Source organism: Phallusia mammillata, chromosome 6 (genome assembly GCF_965637545.1).
Source record: "Phallusia mammillata chromosome 6, kaPhaMamm4.hap1.1, whole genome shotgun sequence".
In the NCBI taxonomy this organism is placed as follows: domain Eukaryota; kingdom Metazoa; phylum Chordata; class Ascidiacea; order Phlebobranchia; family Ascidiidae; genus Phallusia; species Phallusia mammillata.
Genome location: NC_137257.1, coordinates 23,417,661 through 23,437,118, shown reverse-complemented (window position 1 = coordinate 23,437,118; position 19,458 = coordinate 23,417,661). Strand labels below are relative to the sequence as shown.

General features: G+C 41.8%; 2 protein-coding genes, 1 long non-coding RNA gene and 1 pseudogene across 3 annotated transcripts; 1 reads left to right on the top strand and 3 right to left on the bottom strand.

The window, feature by feature from the left end:
- The first annotated feature begins 746 nt into the window (after nucleotides 1–746).
- LOC145232579 (uncharacterized) lies at nucleotides 747–2,447 on the top strand. The gene is made up of 4 exons (XR_013860917.1): nucleotides 747–1,119; nucleotides 1,407–1,545; nucleotides 1,721–1,808; nucleotides 2,110–2,447. It is a non-coding gene; the product is annotated as an uncharacterized LOC145232579 (long non-coding RNA).
- Nucleotides 2,448–3,699: 1,252 nt separating this feature from the next.
- On the bottom strand, nucleotides 3,700–5,061 carry LOC145232578 (uncharacterized). The gene is made up of 5 exons (XM_080097235.1): nucleotides 4,926–5,061; nucleotides 4,675–4,830; nucleotides 4,500–4,570; nucleotides 4,304–4,413; nucleotides 3,700–4,198 (listed from the first exon to the last, which is right to left on the bottom strand). The coding sequence occupies exons 3-5, from the start codon at nucleotides 4,534–4,536 to the stop codon at nucleotides 3,998–4,000; spliced, it is 348 nt and encodes a 115-aa protein (XP_079953361.1). The 5' UTR covers nucleotides 4,537–4,570; nucleotides 4,675–4,830; nucleotides 4,926–5,061; the 3' UTR covers nucleotides 3,700–3,997.
- A 2,770-nt stretch (nucleotides 5,062–7,831) lies between these two features.
- Nucleotides 7,832–13,692, bottom strand: LOC145232577 (uncharacterized). Its single transcript, XM_080097233.1, has one exon. The coding sequence runs from the start codon at nucleotides 9,770–9,772 to the stop codon at nucleotides 9,125–9,127; it is 648 nt and encodes a 215-aa protein (XP_079953359.1). The 5' UTR covers nucleotides 9,773–13,692; the 3' UTR covers nucleotides 7,832–9,124.
- Nucleotides 13,693–14,541: 849 nt separating this feature from the next.
- LOC145232576 (uncharacterized) lies at nucleotides 14,542–15,462 on the bottom strand (annotated as a pseudogene).
- Nucleotides 15,463–19,458: the final 3,996 nt, after the last annotated feature.

Here is a 19,458-nt window from a genome sequence, read left to right as displayed (position 1 = left end):
TTTGCATTCATAGACAAAAATGAGTGAAATATATCAACTGCATGCAGTATTTTGGTACGCTGGTTTTTAGAAAGCTGACAAAAGGACTTTGGAAAGCTACAAAAACTAGGGTGGAGTTGGGAATGTTTGTGACGTCACAAAGCACCTCGGCCGAGCACCAAGCATTAACATGAGATGCTCGGTGCTCGACCGAACAGAACATTTGCAATTTTGGCCCATCCCTACCAAACACAATACCTTTAGTCATCCGTGACAAAGTAAAGTCAATTATTCTCGTTGAAATCCCGCTTGTTTCTGAACTGTAATTTGTCCCATTTAGAGTAAAACTGAAAGATTTTGTTTCAATTTTTTTCTGCACAGGGATGTTACTCCTGTGAAGATTGCGATGTTCGAACATTAAAGTATGCTAACCCACTGATGGTCTGCTTCAAAGCTGAAAGTGACTGAAAAATTTGATTGAATGTTTTCATTTAGTGCTTTGTTAGTGAAAGTATGTGACAAGCTGCAGTCACTGTTTCGACCAACGAGGTCTCGGTGCAGCTGGTGGTGAGAGAGAATGAGCTACTGTAGCCACCTTATGGCACTACATTTTTTGGGGGAAAATAGGCTGAAAAGTCATGCTTCGCCAACCTGTTTGATGCCATAACTTGGCACAAACGACAGAAGAACGTGACACCTCAAGCAAGTAAGTAAATCACTAGTCAAAATCCTGATAGCTTTAAAGGGGCTGCTTTTAGTTGTTAAGGTGGCTGGACACAGGATCCGTTTCGGTCCGTCATGCGTATACGCGCGTAAATTTCGGTCCGTCGCCTTCCGTCGACGTGTATACACAGAATGCGAACCATGCGTTTTGTCCGAAACGGACGTTAACGCAAGGCCATCCGAACAAATAGAACATGTTCTATTTTTTCGGACGTACGCATGCGATTTTCGGTGTAGTGATAGTGCAAAACTGAGAGATATTTCTTAATGGGTTGATTAGTATCAATTATTTTGATCAAATCACAAGACTTAAAGCCCTCTTGTTTCTAATAATAAATAGAAGTGAAGTAATATGCAAGACAGGCTTCGAACACGACTGGAATGCAGAACAACAGCGGGATACAAAAAGCTAATAATGTAAGTAACAATAGCTTTCCGGGAAACAAAGGGTCCAGGAAAGAGTCAGTTCATAACTAAGTTCTGGCCCAGTTAATGTCATTGATCACAAAGTTTCAGAAAAAGGAAACTGCAAATATGCCATCAGGGTTTAGAAATTCGAAACTATGTTGTATTAATATTTAGGATGTTGCTTATGAAATCATAAGTCCATAGTTGTTGTTTGCGTACACTTAAGTACTGGTTGATGTTTCTGCAACAATCTGTGAATTATGCACTTTAAGTTATCATGAAATGTTCATTTGTAGAATCCTTTGATTGAGCAATATCAACTAAAGAAATCAAGTTTAACAAGAAAAACGAAAAAGAAGTTAGAAAGAAACCTCTCTGGAGAGAAATCTACCTTATAAATGCCTGTAATTCAACTTCAGCAGTTTGGTTTAACAGGTAATTTAACTAATTTTTATTACAATGTGGATACATATTTAATGGTTAAAGATATTTTGTGGTTTTTATCACAAATTGACAATTTTTTATTGTACATTGGGGAGGGTTTAATCTGCTTATCAAATGTACATTTTGTGAAGTATATGTGACTTCTGCCTGTTACTTTTTTCTCCAGGAGAAATGTGAAAGAAAGGTGAAATATGCAACACCTATATAAAAAGACAGAAAATCCAATGGTTTAAGATTTATACACAACACCACAGGTATGCAAATTAAATGATTTATGCTCCATATTTGTAATAAACCTACTATATGTGTTACATTTGTAAGGCATGGACTCAAACAATATTCTTTCAGAGTAATGCAGGGAAAGAATTCTGATCAAAAATAGCATTATTTTTTACATCTTCATTGTAATTTCTAACCAAGGTTTGTGTTTAATATGAGAGATGGAAACAAACCAGAAAAGTCTAATAAAATGAAAGATTGCACTTGTGGAATAAACAAAAGTACTTCTAAACTAATTTGTACATATTTTTGCATTTATGTTTTTGTTATTTGTAGGAGACCTACAGGCAACAACCAGCACATTGCCAAATTGTAAGAAGCTACCTACTGATGCTAGGATTGCCTTTTATCTTTCCAAACTAAGAAAACGCTTGAGGCAATCGAAAGAGGGTACCAGGAAGGTTTTTAAAAGCAAATAATATTCTTTAGAAGTATGAAGCATTCTATATAAATACACAAAAAAATCCTTTCAGTGTTTGTTCATCCCCGGTTTTACCATTTAAACATATTGCTCATGTGCACTGTGTGTTTGTACTTTTTTATTTTGTCTACTTCAAAAGTGTATTTCAGAAAAAAAATACAAATATTTTGTGACATTTGTTTTCCACAAACGATGTCATTGTACTGCTATCTTATTTGAGCAAGGTTTGTCACTAGCAAATGAGTTGAGTTGAGTTTATGCGAAGGTTAGGTTGGATAATCTTGATTGTAAACATTTTAAATTGCATTGTTTGGTTGGTGTGTTCGAGTTCAGCAATATTAAAATCCCACCACCACGGTGATAACCCAAATGCAAGAAATTAGCGGTGTTCCTGCTTCGAACAGCCAAACAACTGATTTGGAGTAGGACGCATTCAAGCGAAACATCGCATCGTTCGGATCCTGTGTATACCACCAAACGCAGCCACATTCGGAACGTAAATTCGGTCCGTTTACGCACGTCACATTACGGACCGTTTTTCGCATGCGTTTACGCACGTTGACGGAATACGCAGTCTGTGTACAGCCACCTTTAACAATAGTGTGGATAACAATAGAATAAATACAATACCTAGGATGCATTATAGAACTTAAAATGTTCGATGTCAATTCCGCCATCAGCAAATTCAATGAAAACATAATGCTGGTTTAGGTCTGGCAAAAAAGGCCGATCATTTTCTGATGTCCTTGTGCTGTTATAATTGTCCCATGCATCGAGTAGCACGGTGGGGTATGGCCCAAATGTCAGATGGACTCTATGTAAAAAATAAACAAACAGATATGTATATTTCAACACAACTTAACACAAGAATAAGAAGCTGCTTGTTTCAGCTGATTAGGATTTTTATACAGATTGTAATTGATTAGTAGCATTAAAACCAAGTTTGCAGAGTCATGTGCTGTAAAATCTGATTTCAATTGTTCTCATTTCTCTGTGCCTTTGCTGTTTATTTAGCTGTTTAGCAAGCATTTTTTTATTTCCCGAAATTTCCAAAAATCCTGCCGAAAACGACATCAAATGTTGGTACTACGATGACTTAGAAGTTAGATGGTCTTCGGAATCGTAGCAATGATTAAGCGGGATTCCCACCAATGGCCGACACGACAACGATCCGGTATTCCCCAGACATTCTCCGATTTCTCTGGAGCACTTTAGGACGATGCGCCGACGACCGCGACCGTCAAATGCACACTGGTCCGAAAGTGCTTGACGATGTGGTTTTCGCTGGTCAAGCAATAGTTACTAATTTGCTGCCCTTGGAAGTAACTAAACTTGTTTATTACATGTTCTGCACTTTCACACAAACTTATCAACTGTACAAATGATTTTAACTTTTTGTCAAACATGGCCCCTGACCAAGTCAAGCTTAAAAATAAAACAAACGATTGTAGAAAATAATTTATTCAGAACAATAAAGAACGAGAAAGAATTAAATACTGAACAATAAAGGTAAAACAATTAAAGTAAAAAACAAATCAACTACCTGACTGCAATATGGCAGACACAAATAAATCAGCGGTGATGTTTTGTAAATGTTTGGTTTGTTCACCACAAATTTCACAATGATAATATATAAAACAGTTTTAAAAACCCACATATGCAATGAAAATTTAAACAAGCATAGAAGAATGAACTGCAGTAATGAATGAAAAACATAAATGCATGCAATCAATGTGATATTGATTACCCTATGCTCAGCTCAACAGTGTAATCACCATATATAACTTTAGTAATATCCTGCATATACATGCTTACGAGCTCAGAAGGTTTGCTTCGCAACTCTGATGCCACAAAAGCACCAAAGTTATCAAACCTATCTTTTGTTGGAACATTTAGATTTTCCAACCTGTCGTTAGACCTTTGAAGAACTTTCAGCATTTGATTCTGAAACAAGAATGTGTTTTAAAAATTTTACCACTTATAACTAATTACTAATGGGTTACACTAACAATGATATAAACAGTATTGTAGTACACACAACAAACTTACTTGAACGTCATCAATTGCACCTTTCTTTCGACGCTTGCAAAAATCACTGCTAGCCTCACTCAATGGTGTTTCAGCAATTTGAGGCGAGGTTTGTTCACTTGGCTCAGTTTCTATTAATTTAAAGTAGTGCATTTTAAACAAAATCTACTGCAACAGTTTTCTTTTTGTGGTACATATTTCATTTCAACACACTCACCTGTTGTTTCTGAACAAGGTGAACCTGTTGCAGCCATTTCCTCATCTGAATGAAAAAAGTTGTCTTTGGAACTAGGACAAAGTTAAACCATAGTTAAAAAGAAACAAAACACACCATTCATGAAGTGGCTTGTATGCTACAGCAACAATTTTTGAATCAATTAAACTTAACTTACCTTCTGCGAGTAATGTAAGTTTCCAGAAAGGCTAGTTGGGTGAAATATGGCCAGGTTTGAGGAGGCTGGGTTGCTGATCCGCTCGGAACTTCTCTTGCCTTTTTATGCTTTCTAGCATGCTTCTTAAGTTACTCCATCGACTTTGACAAAATTGCACTAGGAAAATAGAATGGTCATTGCATAATAACAGTAGATTTTGTTTTGCAGCCTTTTGAAGAATACAGTTAACTTAATGTTGGCTCAAATCTTACCAGTAGATTTCATATTTGCAGCAATCTCCTTCCACGCACTCTCAGTCCTGTGTTTATTTTTTTTATCCGGGTGAAATTGATTGTAGAGTATAGGTAAGGCAGACACGAACTCAATTAACTTTCTGTTTAAATTTTCTTCTTCCATAATAATCTAATACTCTAAAAGAGAAAAAGAAAGAATCATTTAGCTTGAATAAAAATGAAACTTTCTGAGCATTATGCAAACAGCAAAGGTCAAGCTGTAAAAACTATGACATGCAACTGTAAATTTAAACCTAGGGACTGTAATATTTTCACATTTTCAGATAAAAATATAAGTATTTAGGTATGTTCGCCAATTCTCCATTGCCATGGTACTGCACCAACAGTGTTAAAGTAATTTGACAGTTCATCACGAATAAATCGTGCATCGTTTCCATAATGGTTGGAACCCAAGTTGGAAACTCTGGACAGGTTGACTGCTTGTGGGATGGTTTGTCTCCAAGAACCTGGAATAAATTCTCCATCTGTTGTGTTCTTATCACCATAATTCAATTGTGAATAAGATTGAAGATAATTGTGAAGTACAACACTGGCTTGAACAACCAACTCAGCCAGCTCTGGGTCACAGTTCATCATGTTGTAGAATATTTGCCATCTTACTGACAAAATGCCAAAAGCATTTTCTACAACCCTGCGTGCTCTACTCAGTCTGTAATTAAACACATTCTTGTCACTTGAAAGAAATCTTCCAGGGTACGGTTTCAAGAGATATTTATTCATCGGAAATGCATCATCACCTATCAGCATGTAGGGAGCAACAAAGTTTGAGTTTGGTAATGTGCTTGCTAAGGGAACATTTAGAAGATTGCTGTCAAAAAGTTTGCCCATCTTGGAATTCAAAAACACTCCACCATCGCTGTGGCGACCCGAATCACCAATATCAACTAGTATAAATTTGTAGTTGGCATCACACACTGCCAAAAGTATGAGTGAAAAGTATCGTTTGTAATTAAAGAATTCTGACCCACTGTTAGGAGGGCACTTAATACGAATATGCTTCCCATCTATTGCTCCAATGCAATTTGGAAAGTTCCACAAAGTGTAGAAGTCTTCAGCAACTTTCAACCAATCTTCAGTTGTTGTTGGTTTCAGAAACTTAGGACCAAGAACATGCCAAACTGCAGAACAAGTTTCACGCAAAATTTTACCTACTGTTGAATGACCTACTCTAAAGGTGTAACTTCATCAGATACATTGCAGCACTTGCGAAGGGTCTATACTGCAGAAATGCGACATTTAAAAACATCGACGTTGTGACACTAAAATCGACGGGATTTTGAGCAGTGCGGTGCTGCCGATTGTTTGTGCAAATGCGACTGGACCAAGAATGGTAGTGCAACATCAGTGGGTGGCATGTAAGTGAAACGTAGTGTTAACAAGCCCTAATGATTATGAAAAAAAACGTCGGAATTTTCAGACGCTTTCCGCGGGAATTCGTTTGAGGCGGTAGGGCCGAAATGCAAGTCGCGACCCGATGTAGTCGTATCTTTAAATCCCTGTAAAAAAAAAAACCACAAAATTGTGTGACGTAAAATTTATTTCTGAAGGTTAGTGCCGCAAGGGCTTTGCAGCGCACCCACGTTTAACCCCTTACGGGCAAAGTTTGAAGGGGGTGTCAGAAAAGTTATAATGATTAATATATAGATACATCTTAATACATACGTTATGGTAATATGCGTCCGTTATATACAATCCATTAGGAGTAAACGATAAACCGTGTAGTAACTATAATAATAAGATGGGAAATTTGGGAACGTCTTGCCCTCCCAGCCCCCCCCGGCTTTTGACAGTGATTTCAGGCTTGTTGCTCAGCCTAGCTCTCATCGCGACGTCGCCTTTTGATCCTGCGCTGTCCCCTCTTTCCTTCCTTTCTCAGCTGGGCGATGATGTGAGCGAAGCGTCGTGTGGCCCCCACAACGGAACTCTTTTCGTCTCTTCGACTGCTTTGGTTGCTGCTTGCCGTGCTAGCAGCCTAAGCCTTTCCAACGCGTCAAGGTAGCAGTCACGGAAAGGTGTAGCGTGCATGCTGTGATGTCACGCGGAGATAGTTTTCATCGGTCGGCGATGAATGTTGCGGCCAACGGTGGAATGGTGTTGGGGGAGAATGATGAGGAAGTGACCGGTCGAAACGAGCAATGAACCGGCAATGAACCGGCACTGAGACGTTCAAAGAGTTCAGTTCATGTTCCGTTTTGTCAATGTATTGAAAATGCTTAGAATTGAGCGGGCGTTGGTTCAGTGAGGAATCTTAGGTCTTGTCTTCGTCGGACGCGTGAAATAGCCACGTATGCTAGTCCTTTAGAAACACGGTATGTGTCAAACCATACGATTGCGTTGCTCAATGTTTGACCTTGGCATTTGTGGACTGTGAGGGCGTAGCTGGGTAGGAAGGGATAGTACAACTGATGGTCGGAATTGCCAGGTGGGTAAATGCGTACAACACTTGTGTCGGTTTGAACAAGGAATGTGTAACCAGAGAGCGCTGATACTGTTGCAATTCTGCCGTTGACAAAGCCTCTTCGTTTGTCGCGATTTACAGTTAATCTTATCAGATGTCCATGGCACACAGGTTGTGGTGGTTCGTTGAGATCTGCCAGTTGCACTACATCTAACGGGGATGACTGTGTAAACTTGTGCTGAGTAACAATAGAGTTTATCCTTGCTGAAGCCCTATTGCTGTGTGTGAGAACAATCCAGTTGTCGAATGGTTGCAGTGCTGCAGTTATTTCCTCATCGGTCGGTTGTGAGTGCGGAAGCAGTACGAGGCCATCAGTGAAGCTTGAAAGTTGTGCTGAAGAAGGCTGGAAGTTGATGATTTGTCTCAAGAAGTCGCGAAGTGTGTTGTCTTGTGTGTGTTGTCTTGTGTGCGTTGTTCATCGACCAAATTGACTATGTGGCTAAGGTGGAGAAGAGTGGGGTCTTGCATGCAAGACTGACGGTCAATAGAGTCTGTGCCGAAAGGTTGCAGTTGGTTTGAGTCACCACAGAAGACCACGGTGGCATTGGAGGAAACTGCTTTGAGAGAGCTTATGATGAGATGTGCTGTTCTGGTGGAAAGCATTGACGCTTCGTCGATAATGATGAGGTGGTATCTTTTCAATGTCCAGTTAACGGTGGTTGTTGGCTGATGTGGCGATTGCATATGAAATGCACTGTGCACCGTTTCGCATGTTACATTGTTCCTGACTAGACTACGCAGAGTAGTAGCGAGTATGCCCGTGGGAGCCGTTAAAAGGATGGTCAAATTTCTGTCGATTGCCTGTGCAATCAAGTGAAGCAAGCAAGCGGTTTTCCCCGTACCTTGTTGACCTTTCAGCAGAAAGAATGCTCTTTGTTCCGAATGGTATTGCTCTTCGTTATCAAATCTGCTTAGGTTTCGCATCACAACGTCCACAAAGGTAAACTGTATTAGATTCAAGGCGATTTCTGTGTTCGGATGACTGAAGGAAATCCTGAGGTTGTCGAATGAAAGGAGGTTGTTTCGCCACTGTCTCCAAGCGACCCACAGGCTTCTCACCATTGACAATGTGTTGTCAATGAAGTATTGTTTGTGGCCGTACGGTTCAAGGGAACGGGAAATTGCATTTTCGTCTGTCCAAAATGAGAATCTGTTGGCTACCACGTAAGAAAACATGTGGTGGTCTTCCGGAACAGGATCTGAATGGAGAAGTGCGTCTCGGAAGAAATATGTGTCGTTGCTGGGGGCACCATTTTGCACCCAACCAGTATGAGTTTGTTAATCTGGTACCGTTTCTATTGTCGATTTACAATGTAGTACTTTCGCATGAAATGAAGCAAAGTCGAATCGTTTTCAGTAGCAGGTCTGTCCATGTAATGTGTAACGACACAACTGTGCTCGCTCCATCGAAACCGGACAGAGCTACTTTTTGGTAGTGGCCGAGATGTAGGCAAGTTGAGTGTTCGTCAAGGCTAGACTGATTTCAGGTTCGCTGGGTGTCATCGTGTTGATTTGTCTTATTGCCACGGAATGGAGAGGAAAGAATCTTTGCACTTGGTGACATAACCTGCAACGTAATTCAATAGAAGACCTCTGGAGTTGCCCATTTGAAAATCCATGCTTGATTGCAGCGACAGAAGCACTGAATCGATGTACGCTCGAATATTCAAAGTTTGGTCGAGGTCGCTGCGTCTGAAGATTAATTATCCACTGCTGTCGAAATGTGTCCTTGCAATGCCTTGTGTCCTTTGATTGCTCCTCTGTGTGCGATAGGCAGTTGTCTCGCTAGGGCCTCGTCGGTTGTGTCAATAGTGGCAGCCAAACGGTCAATGTTAATTTTCTTTCGGTCCCTTAGCCAGACTATCAAGTGGGCGTGCAAAGTTCCTCGCCGCTGGAATTCGAAGCGGTATAAGTACGTGATGACGTTGCCCTTCCCCAGAATTGAATTTCTCCAAGTGTACTTTGTTTGGCCACAGATGTATCCCCGCAAAAATTCCTGAAGAATGTGCGTAATGTGCATTGTCTCCCAAAATCCAAGATCAGTTTGATCACATCCTAAAGAAGACATACGCTGCTCGAACCAGGTGGGCTGTGGAAAGGTCCATTCGTAGGGGCTGATGGTGATAAAAACATCTGGCAAACCCCACTGCGCTGTGCAGTCTATGAGATAACAGTGTTGCCATTGCCAGTACGTTGGGGAGAAGTGTTTGGTGTCTAATACTCTTGCCGAGGAACATCCTAATTTCTTGGCAGTTTCTATTGCTCCTGTTATTGTTTTGAAAATCCATCGATCGTATTGGAAGCGGATGATTTCGAAGTTTTCGCCGTAGTCCATTATGTTGCTCATGGCTTTAACGCAGAAAGCCTTTTTCGTGCTTGCGTGCCTTCTGTTTCCTGACAGCGAGGATTCGCACCACTCCCGGTGCCAATACAGCACAGGCCATATTGCTCATTCCAAGTATGGTTCGTTGCAAACAGTGGAGAAGTTGGGCTTTTGCATGAGCTCGTTTCGTTCCCGCATTTGCACGGAGGTCTTGTATTGACTGAATGGGCAAGACATCAATCAGTCGTATGCACGCAGAAGGACCGTACGTTTGTGTTCATCGGTGATGGCGTTGATGGTGTGCAGTGGTGGAAGAGGTTTCAAAGTGATGCGGAACATTTAGTCTTTTGCGCGATAGCCATGTCGCACTTTTCTAGTGTTGCCAATGTGCACGTCGTACAAGGAGAGGAAGCGTGCATCTTCCTTGGTAAGAATCAGAAGCTGCACTGGCTAATCCTGGAATTTGGGTACAGTGTAAGTGCAGATCTGCGAGGGCAGGTTGGTGGGGTGGAAGGGCGTGGTAGGGACATGGAAGGTGTGATTTGGCAGGTATGAAGCGAGAAACAGATGTTACAGTACTTCCATGAGCTCAGCTTTGACCATGTGTCAATTTGTCGACAGTGTTTTGCAAGTTGAAAGAAACGGCGCTATTTGGGAATTGTGTATCCCGGAAAAACCGCTGAGTGTCATTTTCGAAATGTCCAAGTCTACTTTGGATGGTCGTTGCAACTCTTTCGTTTCTTGCTTCCACATCCGTAGTGACGGCTATTGTCCGCTGTCTGTATGCTTGCCAGTACTGGTCGTTCATTGCTGGATGGTTGTGGTACGAAAAACTAGCTTTTGTCACGTTGCTGTGAGGAGCTATTCTGGTCTTGTTCTTGGGTCTTTCGCAAGCTATGTCATGCAACAATGAAAAACTTAAGCATGCAACTAGACAAAGCAAGTGACACACGCAATCATGCACAAATGTGGTTCGATGAATTCGGAGAAGATCGTTGGAGACTCGAAGCGGAATAAGTCAGCACTGAGAAGTGCTTTTGATGTGTTCGATGAGAAGTTTCGTTTGCAACAGGTGCAGATTAATTGTTTAAGCAGTGTTCCTAATGGAATGAAGCGCTGTGACAGAATGAAGGAATTATAGAAGTTGCACAATGGAAGGAAAGCATATGTAAGAGACACTGCATTTACAACGCCGTGCTGAAACAGCAAGGTCAGATAAGTCTAACTACATTTGCTCGCTAGCGTTCGCCAACCGTCGGAACATTTGTAGGCGTAGAGAAGTAATGCTTTCATATGTTATAAACGAGTAATACTATGTGGTGGTTGCCTTAGCTGGTTTGTTTGGACGTAAGCAGGATAAGCCGTTTGGACTGATGGGCATCCATACGACGGTAATTAATCTGACCATACACGTCAATTTTGCATTACGATTGGACATTTGCATTCTGTACTTTCTGCACGCCGACATGACATCTGAAAACTCTCGTGTCATGTGCGGTGGGCGGAATTGATCATAGACGTAAATGCTGCTTTGTGATTAGGCAATTGCATAATCACCTTTCTGCAAATGGTACAACAACTCATAAAAATTGTTCTTTCCTGATTGACATGCCGGTAGAAACTGATGTGAACTTACTAAATGTGTTTCAGACCTGATGCTTGTCTTGCGTCAGACTATGTACGAGCAGCATCGCGCGGGAACGAAGTGAATGAACGCAATGCAAACGTCACGAACTGAAGTGGAAACGCATGGAATGTTTGTAAGGGCCAGATGATTGAAACTAACTGTGCCTGCCATTGCTCGCCCAATATGTGAAATTTTCCATGCGGGCGCAAGTTACAGCCGCAAAGTAGTTCAAATGCGGTAAGGGATGGTTACGTGGCACTGCATTGCATGCACGCCTGCTGCACGAAATGCTATTAACATATTCTTTGGAAATTGCTGCATTTCCAGTGTCGTAGTGCGATGTTGCATGTTGCTCCGTAAATGAGTGCGACACTTGCATTCTACAGATAGTTGTGCGTGGGCGGCCTTAAGCGATATCATTACTGCTAACGGAGTGTGCAATCACCGAGGTGTGACAAAAGGACAATGGAGGCAAAAAGCATACGGCTGTCACTGAACTCAACATGCATGCAAATGTGGTTGCAATTCCACAATCGCATTTTTGGCGTTCTGCAAGCTGACGCAACAGGTGACAAGTTGACTTTCATGTGCTATGGTGTGATGTGTTGGTACACGAAAATGCTGCAAGAATAGCCGTAGTCGAATTGTTAGTTCAGACGCACATGGGATAAGCGGTATTGACTGGTGCGCCAGCGGCTATAGGTGGTTGGAAAAGATGTGACGTCATACAACTGAGCGTTAAGGAAAAAACCTCATGCGAGCAGATTGTTGTAACATTGCAAGCGGACGATGTTGGAAGAGCAGTGGAGTGCTGATGTTTGAAAGGGCCGAAAGGCGACCGCCGGATTACTTGCACTGTTTCTGTTTATGTAAGTCACTTCAAACATTATGAGAACGGAACAAGGACAGAATCGAATGCGATGCTGCAGCACAAATGCATATTACTTCGACCGAACTGAACATGCACGGAAATGCCGTGTTACAATCACACGTTGCCATTGTGTGCTTTTCTTTGCTGTCTGCAGGCTGAGACAACAACTGACTACTCACCTTTCCTGCGATGTGTGCAGAACTGATAGTTGAATTGAATGGTGCATCCAATCCGACAATTGCTACATAAACTGTCTGCAAGCTGCCAACACCGATGACAATTTTCTTCACATGAGCTGTGGCTAATTGCATGTCGCTGAAAAGTTGTTTTTACTTATGTAACGTTTGCGGACGAGTACAAAATAGGGGTGCGAATTGCTGGGCCATCCGCTGCTTTTAGCGTGACCGACCGTATTCCCTCACGAACGCGCAGGAAGGAAGTAATTGAACGCGGTGGAAACTTCATGCGCTGCAGTGCTGCATTATCGATTGTGTTCTGAACTGAGAAATTATTGAGATGTTGTTAGCACACTATCTTTCAACAGCAGTAGGGTGCTGATGTGATGAAGAATCGCAATATCAGCGGGTTGATTGTTTCCACACTTGCCATTTATACACGTACATTTAGAACACGATATGTGCCAAAAGATAACGCACTTCAAGACGGTACTGCACAACAGTTGCATGTGACTTTCACTAACCTGAGCAAACACGTCAATGCTGTGTTGCAATTACACATTTGCATTTTCTACTTTTTGCAAGGTGATACAACAGCTGACAATTCTCTTTCATTTTTTTGTAGTCTCAACTGATGAAACAGGCAAAAGCTGTATTCTGCTTTGACAACAAGGTGACACAACAGCTGAAAATTCTCTCTTCACATGCTGTGGTGAGTGATATGTCCGGACGTGGACGAAAAAGAGGGTGCGAATTGCTGGGCCATCCGCTGGTTTTCGTGCGACCGACCGTATTCGAAGACCATCGCGCAGGAAGTGAACGTGATGGAAACTTAACGCGCTGCAGAGCTGCTTTGTTGATGTTCTGAACTGAGATATTGAAAACGAAGTTCGCGCGCCTCAGTACGTTTACAATCTGAATTTCGGTATGCGCAGACAGAAATGTTGTTGATGTGACCTCCGCCGAGCAAATTATTGAGATGTTGTTAGCTCGCGATCTTGCAACAGCAGTAGGGTGCTGATCTGATAAAGAATCGCAATATCAGCGGGTTGATTACTTCCAGACTTGCCATTTATGTACGTACGTTTCGAACACGATCAGCGCCGAAAGATAACGCTCTTGGAGACGGTGCTGCACAACAGTTGCATGCGACTTTCAATAATCATTTTCTACTTTCTGCAAGCTGACACAACAGCTGACAATTCTCTTTTCACGAGCTGTGGTAAGTGACACGTGAGTGGAAAGCGATGTCAATTTATGTGACGTGTTTGAACGTGGACGAAAAAGGGGTGAGACTTGTTGGGCCACCCGCTGTGTGTCCAGCGTCCGACCGTAGTCGAGCAGCATCGTGGAGGAAGAGAATGACCAAAGGCAATTGAGCGTAGTCACACTGCAGTTACAGTGTGTGTAATGTTTCTAATGCATTTGGAGGCAATATGCTGTTTTCATAACCGCTGCATATGTCTCAGCATGATTGCTCACCGCGAATTGCAAAAAAACGCAACAGGATTTTGTATGGTTCCATCAGGCGAAAACAGTTTAGGTTGCGGTGAAAACGAACACCTTCATTGTGCCATAAGTGTTTGCGTGTTGATTTTGTGAATTTGACTGAAGGGTTAACTTTGACCGGACATTGGGGTGCGTGCGCGAGACTTTTGTTGCACGATTTCCAGAAAAATGCCCAATTGAGATTATCAGGGTGTAATTATTTGTTTTCAATACGGACGTGAACGAAGTGGTAAGTCTCTTATAAGCTTTGTCATTCGGTCTGCGTTTCAGCGCAATCACTTAGTTTTGTCTGTTATACGTATGAGGTATTCAACTGTTTCTTTTTGGTTGTTTGTTATGATCGGTTCAGGAACGGGCGGTATATGGCTTGCAACTGCGCCGTTCGTCTTTTGTGTAATGTGAAACTGTTGAAGACTGAATTGCGGAACGTTTGGTTAGAGCTGAGAAACATCATTGCAATGCTGTGATTGAGAAGACGAACCCAATGAGCGCGTAACATAAGATTAGCGACGCATCGTTTCGTTTGAAGGTGCGCCGGTGGTTTATTGTGCGACAGCTGTGGCATAAAACAGAACTGAGCTGTTGCGTTCATGAAGCTGTAACGACTGTGTAACGTCTTTTTTTTATTGTGGCGCAAAAAACAAGTGTCACTGAAAAAACAAAACAAGTGTCACTGAAAAAATTGTACACAAACAAGAGTACCATGACAAAGCACGAGCGGAAATGCACAAAGTCACTGTGACGATGTTCCCGGTTGTTCATCATCACTGTTGCGTGTTGAAGTGGCGGGCCGTTGCGAGAATATCTCCCGCAGTGATCGGCCTGAGCTTGAAGGAGGCTGCCGATTGCGCTCCGACACGTCGCTGATTATCGTGTCGAAGTATGCGGAGTCGTTCTTCTCGTTGGCAAACGCGGCCAGATTGCCTTCCATGTTGACATTCAGATTTGGAATATCGTTTGCAATATATTGGGCCACACGGCAGTGAATGCCCAGCAAATACATGCCTGGCTCCCGTAGTAATACATTCTTTTATCCACGCATCTGTTGCTTCATCCTTTTTGCGTAGTTGTTTAAAGGCGCGCTTGCACCTCTTCTTCTTTGTCTCGTGGCTGCTTGCGTCCGCCGAGTCCAACTTGGTGAAGGCCATGAGCTTAGACAGTTTCTCCACGTGGGTCTTAATGTGCTTCTGGACCTCCTCGTTCATTAGCATGTCCAAATTCTCGAACGCCGGCTTGAAGTTGTCTTCCAAAGTAGCGAGAAACTCGCTCCAGGCGATTCCTGGTCGGTTTAGCCATTCGCAGATATAAGGGTGTAACCGAACTGCGAACGACGCATCATCGGTTGCCTCCCCGCCCTGGACGACCAAACCATAGGGTCTCAGGAAATCTTTAGGGAAGTCATGGAAGAATGGCACACCTTTCTTTTTGGCAGGACTTGTCACAGTTGCTGGTGCTTGTCTCTTTCTTGACATCTTGTTGGTCGATAATTCTCTTTTCGTTTGCAATTCTCTTCTCCAAAATTGAACAATGACGGCGTTCTGTCCGTTGCAAGTATTTATAGTCCTGCGAGTTGTCGAAAAAGGCAAGATAATTAGGCGATTTCCGGTCGGGCGACGTTGCTCACTCGAACGCGCCAAACCTTGCGACGGCACAACACTGTGTGCTGTGTCGCATATGGTCGTTGGTTTCGTGAAGACAAACGTTTGCGTGGGGTTGTGACAACTTGAGTTGCCGTACGTTAGCGCACGTGCGACTTGATGCAATTCGCATATGTGCAACTGGATTGTAACCATGTCGAAGCGAACGGACTGAAGCACGGCAACAGTGAATTTCATCTATGTGTCGTCCTACATAAAGGCGGGATCTGCAGCAGCCCAGTAAATTTTTATGAAAGAAAAAACAACTATAAAATAGGAAAAAAAGCAGAACATATTTCAAACAGATTATATGTTCAAAATAACTTAATGCAAAAAATTCATAAAACAGCACTTTCCCTTGTTTTAATCAAGCACTTTCAGTTATGACCGAGTAATTGGACAATGGATATGCTGCTATTATCTGACTTTATTGTAATCATAAAGTAGTTTATTACATCATAAACATAAAGTGTTGCAGAAACTCAAAGTAACTTTATGCCGTAAATAGTTAAATTCAAGTTAATTTACATTTCTTCTCAAGGCATTATTTTTGTAAAACTGAGTGTAGCGATACAAATGAAAGTAAATTATTAGAAAAAGCTTTCTATTTGATTGGTCTGTGGCCCAATGAAAACGCTTTCTGGTTTTAGAAATTTCAGGTACATACTGTGTTAGCATGTACACATTTCAACTCAATTCTAAGTTTGAGTTTTAAACAAAATACACACAAAAAGGAAACTGCAGGTAAAATCATTGACTACTATTACCTGTTGTTTTTTCTAGGGCATACAAAAATGGGGTTGACTGTGTTTCTGGTGTAGAAACAGTTTCTGGGAAACAAACCGATTCCATACCAGAAACATCACTCTCACAGAGCGAGGTCTCCTCAAACACTACGTTGTAATTGGATGTTGTACTAAACAAATAAAAGCACCAGCAAGGAGGGTTTAAGAAATATATCCACAATTTATTGTAAAATTATAAATCCTTTACAAACAAGCTGGAGTCACAGAGCGGGCTTTATTTCTAATGATACTTTCTAGTTTAACAGTGTACACTGTCTTTGGTTGCAATAGAAGTTCAGTTATACATAGCCACTGTACCTTCCATGTTTAATGTTTGCCCGATTGCTTTCCAGGCATTTTCTTTGGCATATTTGTCTCTGTAACCATGCAATGGTAGGTTACATCAAGACCTATATTTCTTGATTCTTCAAAAGAATTTCATCTACTTGTTAAAATTCTTTTTTGTACTTATCTGCTGAACAATCTCCCATCATCATCCAGTGCCATGCCTGAACCTGTCTTGCCATTTCAAATATATTCTCTGCTTGGATGTCTATAAGGTCCCTCAGTTGATTAATCAGCATTTTCCTTTTTCGTCCCGGTGAACGTTTCCCCCACATTTTGCCACACGAAATTAAGTTTTCTTATTTTTGTTGTCTGGTTATGTGGCCGAAAAACTTGAGTTCAGCCGCACTCAGGTTGTCAAACAGTTCCTTTTTGAAAGTCCAACTTTCACACCCGTAGAGTAGCATTTCGATTGCTCTTTCGCTGAGTATTCTATCACATTTCGTGTCCCTTTGTAAGAGTCATAAACCCACACTGTTCATCAGAAATTTCTGCATTAATTTTGTTCTTTATTCGATTTATACATATTCTTAGAAGTAATTTAACAATGTGACTCATAAGGCTGATTGTCCTATGATCTTTGCATTCGATTGCTCCTGCTTTTTTTGGCAGTGCGACAAAAACCGACTTCCTCAGGTCTTCTGGAATTTGACCAGTGTTGTAAATGCTATTTATAAGGTGTAGGAGTAAGTCGATTCCAACATCATCCAAAGCAAAAGTTGTTATACGCAACAGGAATACTAAACTAACGCAGTTTATTTCACCTTTCCAACGTTGTAATTTTCGCACACAAAGAGCCATCCCAAACTTATTTATTAGGGATGTGCCAAAACTGCAAATGTTCTGTTTGGTCGAGCACCGAGCATCTCGGCCGAGCACGCTCGGTTCATTATGACGCCACAAAAAAATCCCCTTTCTATGTTTTAGCTTTACAAGGTCTCTTACGTGACCGGCAGTGTTTTATTAAGCTGCACATGCCCATGAAAAGTAAGCGTTTTTCCACCATCTGAAACATTTGAAAAAACATTCGTTTTTGTTCATGGATACCTCTTTCAACACTAGTTACGTATGTTAGCAGGGCATGAATATGCAAATATAACGCTCGGGTCCGTTTGTGCAACTGCTCGGTCAAGCACCGAACATCAAAAACGGCGATGCTCGGTACCGAGTACTCGGGTTCTGGTTCGGCTCGGCCCATCCCTATTATTTATGCACTTTCGTTGCTTTGTACTACGCTATTCGTAAGTGTTCAAAAAAAACGAAATACTGAGATGTAGTACATTTTTAAACTCAATAATTGTAAAGATTAAAATTCGTAACAAAGATGTGTACTATCACTACTGTGCGCCTGGATTTCACTCTGTTTTTTTATCCATGTTGCTGCTTGTTTTTGTTTCGCGCCATTACTATACTTGTCGTGAAACAAATGCGTATTGTTGTGCTCGTGCACACACACACACGCAATGCGAACAAAGACACTCAGCACCCTGTGTGTTGACCTTTGTGTCCAGCGTTTTAGTTACGTCACGTTTCGTTGCATCGCCGGATGTAACCAGCAATAACAACTGGCGCTGTTGCGTTATTCCACCGCAAAACTTATTTTTGACTTTTGTGTTCGCGTTTACACACAGATCTAAAAAATTCCCGCGAGTGTGACCGATTTCCCGGGATGGAGCATCCCCATTTCCCCACTTTTTCCCGCCATGGGCTTAGGGTTGACATTGAAACACCCCCATACATGGGGTGTACGTCTGGATTATGGTTGGTCCATCTACGTTCCGTATGTACGGCCAGACATTATATCCTCAAATACTTGACAGTCTTCTTACGTCGTTGAGCCTCACTTAAACTAACCTGCCCCTAACATAAACTAACCTGCCCCTAGCATGGCCGTGTGTTCGCCATACGTGTATAACTTCTAGTCAGCCATTCACATCGGTGTTACTGTTTGGCTTTTATTTAAAGTAGAAACGAACAAGTGTGAGGATTACGCTTACTCAACGTCTGACAAACAAGGATCGGTTAAACTTCCGTCCGCTTCGCGGAAGTTTATCAGATTGGATCAGCTCGCAACGCACGACCAGCATTATTTCTTTTAATACTATAAACTTAAGCTCAACACTATCTCTGAAAATGAGCCTATTTTAGTATGTACATTGTACACCAGGGGTGTCCAAAGTGCGGCCCGCGACGGTATTTCACATGGCCCGCGGCTGTTGTCCTAAATTACGTTGCGTATGGCCCGCCATAGTTTCGATTGCGACTTCACACAAAAGCTTACCATGAAACTTTAATTAGCGGTAAAAAGGTGTATACATAGTGCTGACACAGCAAAATTCTATAACACTGAGCATGTTAATCTTTCAACAGTAGTATTAATAACACATTATGACGCCACCATACACAATGAAGGTGTTTACAGCAAGAGTTATAATCTTTCTCTGCATTCATACAAGATGGCGTCGGTTATTAAAAAGAGAAAAGTCAGAAAAGTGAGGGTCGACGTTTTCAAGAAAAATGGAAACTGAAATACTTTTTTACTGAAAATCAAACGAATTGTGTTTGCCTCATTTGCCACGAGAGGGTAGCAGTTTTTAAAGAAAGTAATGTGAAAAGACATTACCAGACAAAGCACGCCGCTGCGTTTGACAAGATAGAAGGCAGCTGTCGCCAAGAAAAGGTAAAGCAGCTTCAAGGTAGGCTTGCATCCCAACAGCGATTTTTTACGAGGGCCTGTGAGTCTTACGAAAACATCACTAA